This window comes from Pholcus phalangioides, unplaced genomic scaffold (genome assembly GCF_987345545.1).
Source record: "Pholcus phalangioides strain wild (caught in Gottingen) unplaced genomic scaffold, Ppha-v1.0 ptg000009l_1, whole genome shotgun sequence".
Classification (NCBI taxonomy): Eukaryota; Metazoa; Arthropoda; class Arachnida; order Araneae; family Pholcidae; genus Pholcus; species Pholcus phalangioides.
In genome coordinates this window covers 52,498,410-52,511,351 of record NW_028301602.1, presented here as the reverse complement: position 1 = coordinate 52,511,351, position 12,942 = coordinate 52,498,410, and the positions used below count along the sequence as shown (strand labels likewise).

At 37.3% G+C, this 12,942-nt stretch overlaps 1 protein-coding gene across 5 annotated transcripts in view; it reads left to right on the top strand.

The window, feature by feature from the left end:
- The window catches only part of muc (dihydrolipoamide S-acetyltransferase muc), a 291,233-nt gene that overhangs the window by 59,489 nt on the left and 218,802 nt on the right, over nt 1-12,942 (top strand). For all 5 annotated transcript variants that reach the window (XM_089236511.1, XM_089236509.1, XM_089236508.1 and 2 more), the window contains exon 3: nt 4,390-4,886. In XM_089236511.1, coding sequence (XP_089092637.1) covers nt 4,390-4,886 — 497 coding nt within the window. The remainder of the gene's footprint in view (nt 1-4,389; nt 4,887-12,942) is intronic.

Here is a 12,942-nt window from a genome sequence, read left to right as displayed (position 1 = left end):
GGTTAATTCATATTATAAATTATATATTTTTTTGTAATTTTTTATGTGCCCTTCGTCAGCCATCTTGAATTGACTACCGCAAAACGGCGATTCCTTGGCTCGAAAAAAAGTCGCCACGTTGGTGCTTACAAGGTTCATGGGAAATTTACCGGGCAAGGCCGCTGAGTCTCTTTTTCTGTTAAAAATTACGGGGGGAAGGCCAAAATTATACTTTTTCCAGGGGTAGGAACACTGCGCCAAAATTAACATCTTGCGCCATCCTGCTCCAATAGTGGTTTCGTATTTTTCTGCGCCAAATAGCTAATTTTGCTTCGTATGCCCAGAATTTCTTAAAGGTCGCCAAAAATTTTTTGTTCCTGCTTACCGTGAAACGATTCTTTCTAAGAGCGTGTTTTATATATATTCCACTGTACGCCTTATTTAAACTATCGGCCTTTCCATCGTGAAACCGCGATAATATCCGTGATTGTGCAACTGAAGATAGTTTGCAATAGTCTTTCAGCTTTAAAGTGCGCCGCTGTGGTGGTCGAGTGGTCATAATGACGGACTCGTGTCGCGGGGACCCGGGTTCGAGCCCCATCGTCACCACAGTGGTGGTCGGCTGAAGTGGGTTTTCTGTGGTTCCCAACTTCAAGGCGCAAATGCAAGCCGATCTCTCCGTTAAAAAGTCTCGCCACAGAGAGCGACAGTCCTACAAACAGTATAAATATTCAGTCATTACACTACACTCACTTCACTTCTGAGATATAGATGGCAGCACTAAAAAATCATACACAACACTAAATACGCACTCAGACTGTTAGGTACACATACTTACACTTCCGGCACAACTCACTAGGTAGTAAATTGCCCATGGCGATAGACCTGAGTTGTGCTCGGCTTCAAAAAAAAAAAAAAAAAGCTTTAAAGTGCAAATGCGAGTCAGTTGCCGTTTAAAAAAAAGTCGCCACTGGAAGCAGCAGAAATTACGAATGTTAATTTAGAAACTGCCGAATAACGAGTGTCAGATCACCAATCTCGCCAAATAATAAGTACTTAATCGCCAAAGGTCGTGTTGATTCTTCCGAAATTCTCCCCCCTTTTGCAACAATTTCTTTCCGAGTATAAAAAAGTTATAGAAAATTTTTTGCTCATTTGAAGTGCTGCTGTTCAAGACAGCAAATAGTGCCCTCAGTAAGCAAAAATCATCTTAAATAGACTGGTGTGAAAAATTTTATGACAGCCTCTCTTTCAAACGATGTGTCAAAAGCCTGAAACACCAAAAACAAGCTGATGAAAAGATTTTTGATAACAAAAGACAGTGCAGTTTTATTTTGAAAAGGGAGGAGGGTTAACGAAAATATTCTTGTTAATTTCCCTGCTCCAATAAATATCTGCTGAATTTGCTGCTCCAAAACTGCTCAGAATCCTGAATTTTGCTGCTCCGAAATGGACTTTGTCACTTCCCACCCCTGTGTTTCTGGGTAAAGGAGTAAATGTGTTTTTTTTTGCAGGGGTGTATGCATGGCCCCCACATCCTGAAGCAGGGCCCCTAGGCTGGGATCTTTTACGGGCCCCCTGACCAGACTTTCACGGGGCCCCCCTTTATGATGAATTTATAGCGTGAAAAAACAAAAAAATTATTAAAATCCTCCCGGGCCCCAGGGCTGGAGCCTTGTCAGCCCACCCTTTGTGGGGGCCATGGGTGTATGTTGTGTGTAAAAAAAGGGAAAATATATATTTTTACAAATTTCAAAACTGGTTTATTTTTTCCCTCACCCAAGGACAGTATTATTTTGGTGCCCCCGTCTGTAAAATAGTACTCGCTACTCGCCCACTTTTCCCAGTCCAGCCATAGGTGGAGATAGACTTGAAGGTCTTAGGGGTGTGGCACGATGACAATTGATATACATCATATACATGTATACATCAGTAGGCTCTGCCATTGACGCTGGGGGGGGGGAGGGTGGATTGCCCCTCCCTCAACATATAATAATTAAAATAATTTAGTTAATTTAATAATTTGAATACTTTATTCAATTTAATAATTTAAATGATTTATAATTCAGTAATTTAAGTAATTTTTTAATTTAATAATTTAAAATGTTAAAAATTTAATTTTATGGTTTTTAATCATTAAGTAAATTTCTTAAAATTTGTTGGAACATATTATACAAACCTAGGTATGTAAATCAAATTTGTACTAGTTAAAAAAAGTTTGAGTACATTTTGTATACTGTCATTCATAGCATAACATGAATGAAAAATCCACTGGAATGTAGATGGGACAAATTCTCTCATCAAATTTTGTGTTATTTCATTTTTTTCCCTTCTTTGAATGTGAAAAATTTTTCCCGCTTTGAAGTTTTTCCTGCTTAAATTGATTTTAAGATGGGTTGTGCAAAGCAACATGGGGGAAGGCATTGCTGCTGTTACTTAAAAGGGATGTAATGTAGTTATTCTCTCACTCATAGTTGTTGATAAATTTGATAAGTTATTCAAAACTTTTCTGGTTAGCAGAATGCGTTTGAGTTTGATTTAATTATTTCTATCTATTATGTAAAAAAAGCAATTTCAATGAGTTCTATTGAAATGCAAAGTTAAAACTAAATTCAATTTCAATTCATTCAATTTGGTAATAAAAATTCATTGTCCATTTGGTCTCTCTCTCTAAAAAATTTTGGTCACTATTTGGTCACTTTTAAACATTTCGGTCACTATTTGGTCACTTTTTCAAACATTTTGGTCACTATTTTCACTAATTTTGAGGCCATGATCCGTGCTGACCCCTGTAGTTGTAGCGATCAAATGCCCAAAAAATATTCTGTGAAGGTGACATCACTAACGTTTTCTACAACATCCTGGATCTCACTATAAAAATATTCCTGTATTTTGTATAGAGCAGTACAGAAGGCCAGAATTAGTTTTTGGAAAGCAGTTCTTCTAAAATCTTATTGAAGAACTGCGTTCATCATACGCGTTGCCCTTGCGCAAAAGGAAACGTTCGTGCGCTCTTGATCATGTAACTGTTTGTGTGCGATCAAAATAATAATAGTAATAAATAAAAATAAACGATCTGATGCCAGGTAACATAAAAATGTGGAAACAAAACTGTTAATTTTTGCAATGCAAGAATAATGAAAAAAAAAAATTTGCTCATCATAAATTCCACTTATCAGTAAGAAATCAGTACTTATTTGACAGAATCATATTATAGACTTTCTCATACTTAATTTGACGTACTTATTTTACATCTTTGTCATATTATGGGATTACTGAAAAATATTTTTTGACTGAATAGAGTAAATAATGTATAATAAATCTTATTTTCACTGAATTACATCATTTTTTAGCTAGTTTTGAAACCCATTTAATATTCATAAACAAATATAATATTCCATTATGAATACGCAATTAAACAACATTGAATAAGAGTGGGGAACCCAGGAACCGAAAATAAATTCCTGTTTCCGCTATGAAATACTGTTTTTTCACAGTTTGGGTCAATTTGACCCAGTCCGCAGTTCTAGGTATACCAAAAGTGCTGTGGTTCTAGTGTTAAACTAGCAAAAGATTTTTCTTGTTTTTCATACCTAGTGAGATGCCATCAAGAATATTCAAAATTTTATATAGGGTGGTTGATGACATAAGCATCATCCACCCCCACCCCCCGTCACGTCACCAAAAGCCAGCAGACCGGTAACTACATACCATCGACACTGTAATACTTGAATGACCCCTAACATATTTTAATCCTTTCTCGAATTGGAAGTATGCCTCTAGGATCAGTAATTTGCTAGTTAAATGCAGCAAGGGGAATTAAGTAATCGTCCTAAATTAGGGGTTCTCAAACTTTTTTCACCCTAAGCATCCCTTTCCCCTATTTAATGCTTATCTGCAAGCTATGCCGGCTCCCCAGAGCTGTTTAACGAAGAATATTTCCGATGAACCTTTGTCAGGGTGTGCCCCAATTGGCAGTCCACAGTTTGAGAACTGTGCCCTGAATACGTATATAATACTAGCTATAATATTTGGTGCTGCCCAAGTTTTCTCCATGTACTGGCGGCATTAAAAAAGTGACAAACCATTATAAAGCATCATAGCTAAAACACAGTGTTGGGGGATCACAGTAACCAATGCAAACATTCCAAAAGTCATCGTTGAGTTAGAGAAACCATTGTTGCTTGACATTTTTTTGCCCATCTTTGACGACAGAAATTAGTCTATCGTTCAAGTCAGCCCTATTTGGTATAAATGCAAAATATAGTATAGATCAGTCAAAAATTGTAGATTTGTATAGAGAACAGACGGGCAGACACAGAAAATTGATTATATTTATATACTTATACATAGATTTTTGTATTACATAAGTTGAGATTTTTGTCACATTAATTTTTTTAATTATTTTAGATTCTGGTCTGCCTTCTCATCATAAAGTGCAACTACCAGCACTATCTCCTACAATGGAAAAAGGCACTATTGTATCATGGGAGAAAAAAGAAAGAGATAAACTAAATGAAGGGGATTTGCTTGCAGAAATTGAAACAGACAAGGCAACCATGGGTTTTGAAACACCAGAAGAAGGTTATTTAGCTAAAATTCTAGTTCCTGCTGGTACCAAAGATGTACCACTTGGTAGGCTGTTGTGCATTATAGTGTCAAATGAAGATGATATAGCATCTTTCAATAATTATACAGATTCAGATGAATCTGAGACTGTTAAACCAACACCACTTACGTCCATGAAAGGTCATGTGAGTGAATCATCTTCATCTGCTTTTTCAATGAACACAGCAGTGCCATCTCCTCAAATGGATTTTTGTTTGCATTCTGATCCAGCAAAACATACTTTTTTTGCCAGTCCTTCTGCCAAGAGAGTAGCTGCTCAAAACGAAATAGATTTATCAGTAAGTTATAATATTATGAATATAACCTAAATATGAAAATATAGTAAAATGAATATTCTGTTAGACTATTTGGTATTCAAAATTATATACATCCCACACTAGCTCATTTTTATTATTTTAGTCATCCCATATGGTATTTAACACTAAATTTTGATAATCCAGACCATATTAGATTTTACCTACAGTTAGATACCTAAGTGGTAGTTAGCCAAAAGAATTATTTTTAATTGCTATAAAATACATTAAAAATATCTGAGTATATACATATCAAGCAAAATACATTCAAACTCCATTTTACATGGAAAGTTCTTCAGCACAGAATTTGAGAATGTAGTTAGGGATTCCATCCGAGCCCAAAGAGTGAGTTTTGAGTTTTTCAATAATTTTACGATGCCCTCCCTAGAGATAAAGATTGGGTTATAGTTGTGAATGGAGTCAGTGAATGAATATTGTGGGGGGGGGTGGGATCCAATGGGAAAACTGAGCAGAACGCTAAATTGAACTCGGGCAATATCCGCAGGAGAAAAGACGTCTTTAGTTTAAATTTTGAGAGAAGGGGGGGGGGCAGCTTATTTTTGGGTCTACATCGTCTGTTCTGGCATCTATAACCTCCATCATTGCACTGTCAACAACTTCTGGATTCATGGTCATCAGCTCTATCCTTTTCTCCTCAGCTCTGACATCTTCTTGAACGTGCACGTGCAGTCTTCCTTGACTTCTGGCAAACTCTATTTCCGGCAACATCAGATAGTTCCATCCAACTATCAGATCATACGACTGTGCATTATCATCAACGACCAACACATCCATAGCTGACTTTGCACCATCCACTTCCAAATCCACGTTAAGTTTCTCTAGTGCAACTGCTGATGGCTTCACCAGATCTCCATAACTGAATAATTCCTCTGATTTCGGCACATACTTGAGCTTCATATCGTCCGCTCAGAGTTCTTCAACAATGTCATACTACTTCCAGTGTCAATTAAACATTGATAATAGCATTTTTGATGCAGTTCCCTTCGTAACAATCAGCACAACCATTTGCTGCCAAATTCACTTTCTTCATTGTAGTCTGATCACAGTGCTTTTAAATATGACTGGCCACACCACATAGGCTGCATGTTAAATTCTTCTTTCTTGGACAATCACGCGACACATGACAAAGGTATCCACATGAAAAACATTTGGACTCCCAGTCTTGCCGCTCATTGTCTCTTGAACTGTTGGCTTGACTGTCCCTCGCCATCACAAACAACTTTACTCATACAAGGTAGATTTTTCCGGTTCAAAGTCCTTCCCATCATGTCTCTCCTTGGATCCATGTGCACAATTCGATCCTGAGCAACAGTTCTTTGGCGAGCATCTACCCTTTGGTCATCCCAAAATCCGAATCTTCGTTCATCAGTCCCTGTGACTTTGTAACTTTTTACATCCTCGATCTCATGATTTCATATTTGCCGAACTTTTTCGCTAATTCATCAAGGTTCACAAAGCTAGACCACTCATCAATGAAATTTTCACAAATGTTCGTCGGTACCCCCGATTTCATCTGCTCTGTGACCATCAATTTCTTCAATGATTCAAACTCGATAACATTCAGAAGGAATAGCCACTCGGAGAAGACATTCAACTCATACCCAAAGTCCTTCTAAGTCAATTTCAGACGTCGTGTGCGCTGGATGAACTTTTGCCGTATCTTCTCTGTCGTCAACTTGAATTGATTCAGCAACAATCCTTTGACGAAACCGCAGCCATTAATCCTCTTTGTGTTCACGGCAGACCTTTTTTTAACATGTTAACTGGGGCGGATTTTGCCCCACTAGCCTTTCTATTTGCCCCACCAGTGAAGATAAAAAATAACCACTGGTGGGGCAAAGCCCTTTTCTTGTTTTCCTGAAGCAGCTTCAGCTTCAAAGGAATATCAAGAGAGTCAAAGAAAAAACTCACACAAAAAAATTCCGCCATTTGTGAGATCGATGTTTTATTACTGATCTTTTTTTCAAGGAGAAAGAAAGTTCAACTGAAAAGATAAGTTTTCCAGGGACTGACTTCTTTGGAATAGGTCTTTTGCTCACATAAAAAGACAAAGAACAGATGGGGGATGGTGGAGGCCAAGAATATGACCATTTATTGATTTTTTTTTTTATGCTCATTAAAGTGAAACGATTTAGTTATATGATCCTGGAAGTAGAAAGGATCTAAAGTTACCGGGTTGTCATTAGATGCCGGGGTTAAAACATTCTATTTTAGAGCAATATAGATAGATAAACAACAGTGTAGTAGCACAAGACCAGTCAAATTTGGGAACGCGGGTGGTCTACAGATCTGAAAAGAGGGGAATGAATAAAATAAAATAAATACAGTGGAGAGAGAAAGAGAACCCCGTTAATACGACTTCCAAGAGACCGAAATCACCGGAAATTCACGACCCTAACTCTCCCAAATTCTCAGAAATTAATTTTTATTTAACTTTCAGATGATGCTTAAAACTTATCTGAATATGAAGAAAACAAAGAAAGGTCATATATGAGATTATGATTTTTTTATAAATTTAATGCAATATGACTTTGCCTATCTTTCTCTCTCTCTTCAGGATTCTTACGATTATTTTACAAATGACAAAAAAAGAAAATTAAAAACAAATTTGTAAGATTTCTGCGAACAATACTGTTTATATTTTCAGATTTATTTTTATTATATATTTTTTGCAACCGTCTTCAAAAGTAACTCGGCATATTTAATTTCTTCATAAGCTTCACTCTTTCATGCATCCCGATTTTTTGTCGAAATTTTAATTTCACGTTCAACAGAAGGGGAGGGAGGCTTTTCTTTTTTTTAGAAATTAAAAACAGGTGATTCCACGTAGCCAGCTAGCATACAAGATACAAAAGCGAAGGAAATTCTACTGGAAATTAAAAAATGAACTGATATATTGCACATGTTTCTCAGCAGCAGACCAGTTGCAAATGCTCCGGGAATAACGCTGGGAAACGGAGCACTAACACAATGGAAAAACTCGAAAGGAACAAGTAGTACGCGAAGAAGTATGGTCTGTACATCTAATATAGTTGCATTTCAAAAAATGTAAATTATTTTGTTTATGGCTCGCCGCGTTTCCAGAGTTCTCATAAACTTAAAATAAACAAATCATTTTAGAGCCCACTTTAAAGGGGTCATCAGCTTGCTGAATCCATTTGCAATCACATTATAAAAATTATGGTTTTTTTCCTTCAATAATCGTAAAAATATAAATTTCAGTGACGTCTTTGCTGCTTACAAAAAAAATTGAAATCCTATTGACAAAAATGAAGTTTTTACGGAGTTTCTGGGTTCAAGTCGAAATGTAAACACTGTGTAATTGATGTTGTACGTCTAATGAATTAAATATTTTAACATTAAAATGTATAGGAATGGACTGTGACCAAAGCCAAACATATATAAATGAAAGAGTAAAAGTCGTATGAATGAGAGTCGTATAAACGAGTGTTTCACTGTCCTGTGGTTTTATGAGTATTTCTGTGTATACTGAACCCCATTATGTGAATATACAATACTTGAAGAGTGAAGCTACTATTGAATCTCCAATGTTTGCAAAAGTTAGAGGGGTGGGGAAGGAGAGAATGGCATGGGTCTGTCTTAGGGGGATGTGTTGGTGACAGTATCTCTTGTGATGAAGCTAGCCAATGGTCACTCTCAAGCGGGCCATACAGAAATAACAAATCATAAAAAAATACCAATCAAGACCTGGGGTATCATGTCAATGCCTTTTTAGGAGGATCTGTGTTACATAAGATGAAATTTGAAATGATTATAATCGGGAATTTCATGTTGAGAATTTATTATTCGCAAAGGCGGGCTCGTGTAAAATTACTTTTTGTTCAGATTTTTTTTTCAATTCAGTATTTGCTTTACATCTGTTGTTGTGTGCTTTTTGTATTGCTGTCTTGTTATCATTGAAAAATGATAGAAATCAACATCTACATTTCAACATCGGAAAAAAGATAAAATATTTTCTTGTTTTTATTTTCCATTTCAAAGTTTAAGTGTTTGACGTGTTTCTTTAGTGCCAGCTCAAGCTAGAACAGTGTTGACAACTTAGTAATTCTCCAACTAGATCTGGCCCTTTTCTTGGCCATTTGGATGTAAAAAACCCATCTAGTTGCTAGTTGTTTGTATAGTCCTTTTCAAAAAAAATCCTGTGCACTAGTAGCCCATTATTAAATCACTTGAAAATACAGGAATGTTCCGGGAAATACGAGATGTATGCAGAGGCGGATTTAACGGCGCACACACCGAGCGCACACCCGGGGCCTTGACTTCTAAAGCACCTCGAAAAACCCAAACTTCACCCTTTTTTTTCAATTTAAGGGGACCTAATATTTTCTTTTGTACCTGGAGCTGACTTCAATCCGCCACTGGACGCATGGTCATCCAAATAATGATTAAAATTAATTCTGGTTGCTTAAGTCCAGTTTCTAGTTGTTTTTGTTGAAGATCATTTGATTATTATTCAATGATTTGCACTATTTCAGCAATAATTCAGTGATTATTCTTGAATTTCTGAAATGAACATTTTTCACTGGAAATCGCATAACTCTAAAACTGTGCAACTAGAGGTAGCAAGGGCGTAGTGAAAGTGGGGAGGACTTGGGAGTCTGGTCCCTTACGAAATGTGAGAAAATGACAGAAGAAAGGAAAAAAGATGGCCAAATCTTTCTATGACTTTGGTTCCCCCCCCCCCACCCCCGAACAAAATTTCTGGCTACGCCCCAGTAGTGTAAGTCTGGGTATTACTGTACGGTGAAACCTCATTGTAACGATGCCCGATATAACAATAAATCCCTCTACAACAATATTTTTTTCTTGATCCACAGAGCATCATTATATCAAACTTTCACTGTGTCAGGGTTGGCAAGTTTTTGCCATAGATGGAAAAACTTCGGTAAAAACCTGTCAGGAAAAATAGATTATTTTCCCCATGAATGCATCCAAGGCATTTTTATGCATTTATTTTTCTATTTATTATGAAAATGACAGTTTTAACTCAAATTTTGGTTTAACAATCATTTTTAGGGTTGATAAGTGTTTGCAATAGCAGGAAAAACTGGAGTAAAAAAGTCCTGATAAAAATAGGTTTTTGCCATGCATAAAACAAATCGGTACTTCACACATTTATATATTCATGTCTAGGATCATTAAAAAAATCAATGCAAAAGAATTATATATTGTTATAACGACCATGGTTATCCCGGACGACTCATCCCATGATCATCCCGGACAGGTCCTTCTATATTTTCAGGGAAACAACTAGATGCTTGGTCACCCGGGGCAAGTGCGCATTTTGGCGCCCCCTTGTAATGTTGAAGGTAAGGTTTCAGAATGAATTTTGCGCTCCCTCTGATCCAGCGCCAGGAGCACGAGACCCGCCTGCTCCCCCCTAGTTGCGGCCCTGTATAATTTATTTATTGTGTAAAAAGCCAAAAAATGATGAGAATTGCCCGGCCGCAGAGCCAGGGGACTTTTCCTAGGTCATTGTAATGGAATGATCGCTATATTGTGGGTTGGGTCATTATAACGAGCACCGACTGTATCTCTATTTGTGTATGTATTTTCCATCAGATTATAAAATTGATTGTTGTAATGATTTCTGTATCTCATTTACATATAATACACATTGAGTCAAAATTGTTTTTTCCATGAAACCAATTTTTGCCAGTTTTGCCCTGGTTTTTACCAGTTTTCGCCACTGCCACGGCGAAAATACCTCTTTCATCCCCTTTTGGACGATATTTTCCTCTCGTCTTATCGGGGCCTCCCAACCCTCATACAATAGTGAGAGAGCTAGACACTTTGCACTAATTGAATTAAATTTAATAAAAACTAAATTAATAATGAACAAAAATTTTATAGATAAGATCGATCTCTGAAACTTTGGGCCAGGCACGGTTCCAGAATGTGGGTAACCATCCCTTCCCCAAGAACCGAATTGTATTGGAAAAATAGGTCTGTTTGAAACTGGGTGATGCAGCGAACTTACAAGCTAAACCATAGTCTCCTAAACTTTTTGTTCCATCGCCCCCTTCATCAGAATTTTTTTCTCCTCTCATCGCCCCCAACTCAAGTAAACCCATAGGATCCTATGTTAAATCAGTAGGTTCTAGCGCCCCCTTGGACCATTCCATCGCCCACCAGGGGGCGATATTGCACAACTTGGGAAACACTGAGCTAAACCGATCTTCCTGACGCATCACCCTGAGTCCACGCCTACCCTGGGTTAGAGTTCAGTAAGCTTCATTTTTTTTTGGGGGGGGGGGATTATGCATGACCGTCTCAACGTCGGGCAAAGTGATGTTTTGGGGTTCGACACGTAGTTGGGAGTTACAGCTCACTCATATTTACATACATTTAATATTACCTCCAGATCTCATTGTGTACGGATCTCACTACTAACGGATATGAAACCCCGGGTCATGCTCACATGGGCCCATAGATTAAGATGGGGCTGTGTTGCATTTTGAAAATAGTCGCATTCCCCTTCCCATATTTTACTTGAAAGATTTAATTCTTCAGAGCTGTCTGTGTGTGTGTGGGGGGGGGGGGTTGGCACTTTTACCACTCGTCATGGGCAGAGGCACCGACGTGAAGAAAAGATTGGGAGGGTGGGGAGGGGCTGAAAGTTGCTGGTCGTCCCGTATATACGAGACTCAATCGCGTACACAAAAGGGGGGATGCATTGCTTTCCCCCCTAAATTATTGGGATGGGAGCCCCTAACAATATCTACTGTTGGTGGGCCATCAAATGACCTCAGCCACTAGTTTCCCTGATCAAAATAAATATTTTGTCAAACGTGTTTGGATTACTGGAAATTATCTTACGACCCCCCCCCCCAGAGGATCGCAACCCATACTTTGAACCCCTGATGTACTGTATATACAATTTCACCTTGCTTCATTTTGTACATGCAATAATTTTCTACCTCGCGTATGTTTTTTTAATATTGTTTTGAATCAATGCCAGCACAATGTGTCATTATCCCGATTGTGCATAATTTTTAATTGCAGGACGCCCTGTAAACTTCTGCTAGATTTCTTGCTACGATTTTTAAGTTTTACATCTCCGCCCTTCCTTGTTTTGCACATGTTATGCAATGTTTGCTCCATTTTCTTCTCTAGCATATCATATCATTAATATTCAAGTCAATGGGACTCATAACTCAACTGGCCACACTCCTTGTGGCCTATATATAGCTTATATAGCCGTGGTGACTGAATCTAGTTTTTGTTCTGTTCTACTTGCTACCGATGGTGAATCATGAAAATAGTTTTTTTGTTACTTTGGATATCAGTATGAAATACATGTAATAATTTTGATTAATTAATAATATTAATAGAGTATTAATTTAAAAAATTGAATCATTAGCAAAATTTAGTTATAATTAATTAATGAGTTTAATAATTAATAACTTTATTAGTAAGTATTTTAGTAATTTATAATATTAATAATAAGAATTGTATATCGTTATAACGACCATGATCATCCCAGACGGGTCCTTCTATAATTTATTTATTGCGTAAAAAAGCCAAAAAATGATGCGAATTGCCCGGCTCCAGGACTAGGGTGTGGGGACTCTTCATAGATCATTGTAATGGAATGATCGCTATATTGTGGGTGTGGGTCATTATAATGAGCACCGACTGTATCTCTATTTACTTGTACATGTATTTTCCATCAGATTATAAAATTGATTGTTGCAATGATTTCTATGTCTCATTTACATATAATACACATTGAGTCAAAATTGTTCTTTCCATGAAACCAATTTTAGCCAGTTTTGCCCTGGTTTTTACCAGTTTTCGCCACTGTCCCGGCAAAAACACCTCTTTCAGCCCCTTTTGGACAATATTTTCCTCTCGTCCTTCTCGTCTTATCAGGGCCTCCCAACCCTCATCCAATAGTGAGAGAGGTAGACACTTTCCACTAATTGAATTGAATTTAATAAAAATTAAATTAATAATGAACAAAAATTTTATAGATAAGATCGATCTCTGGAACTTT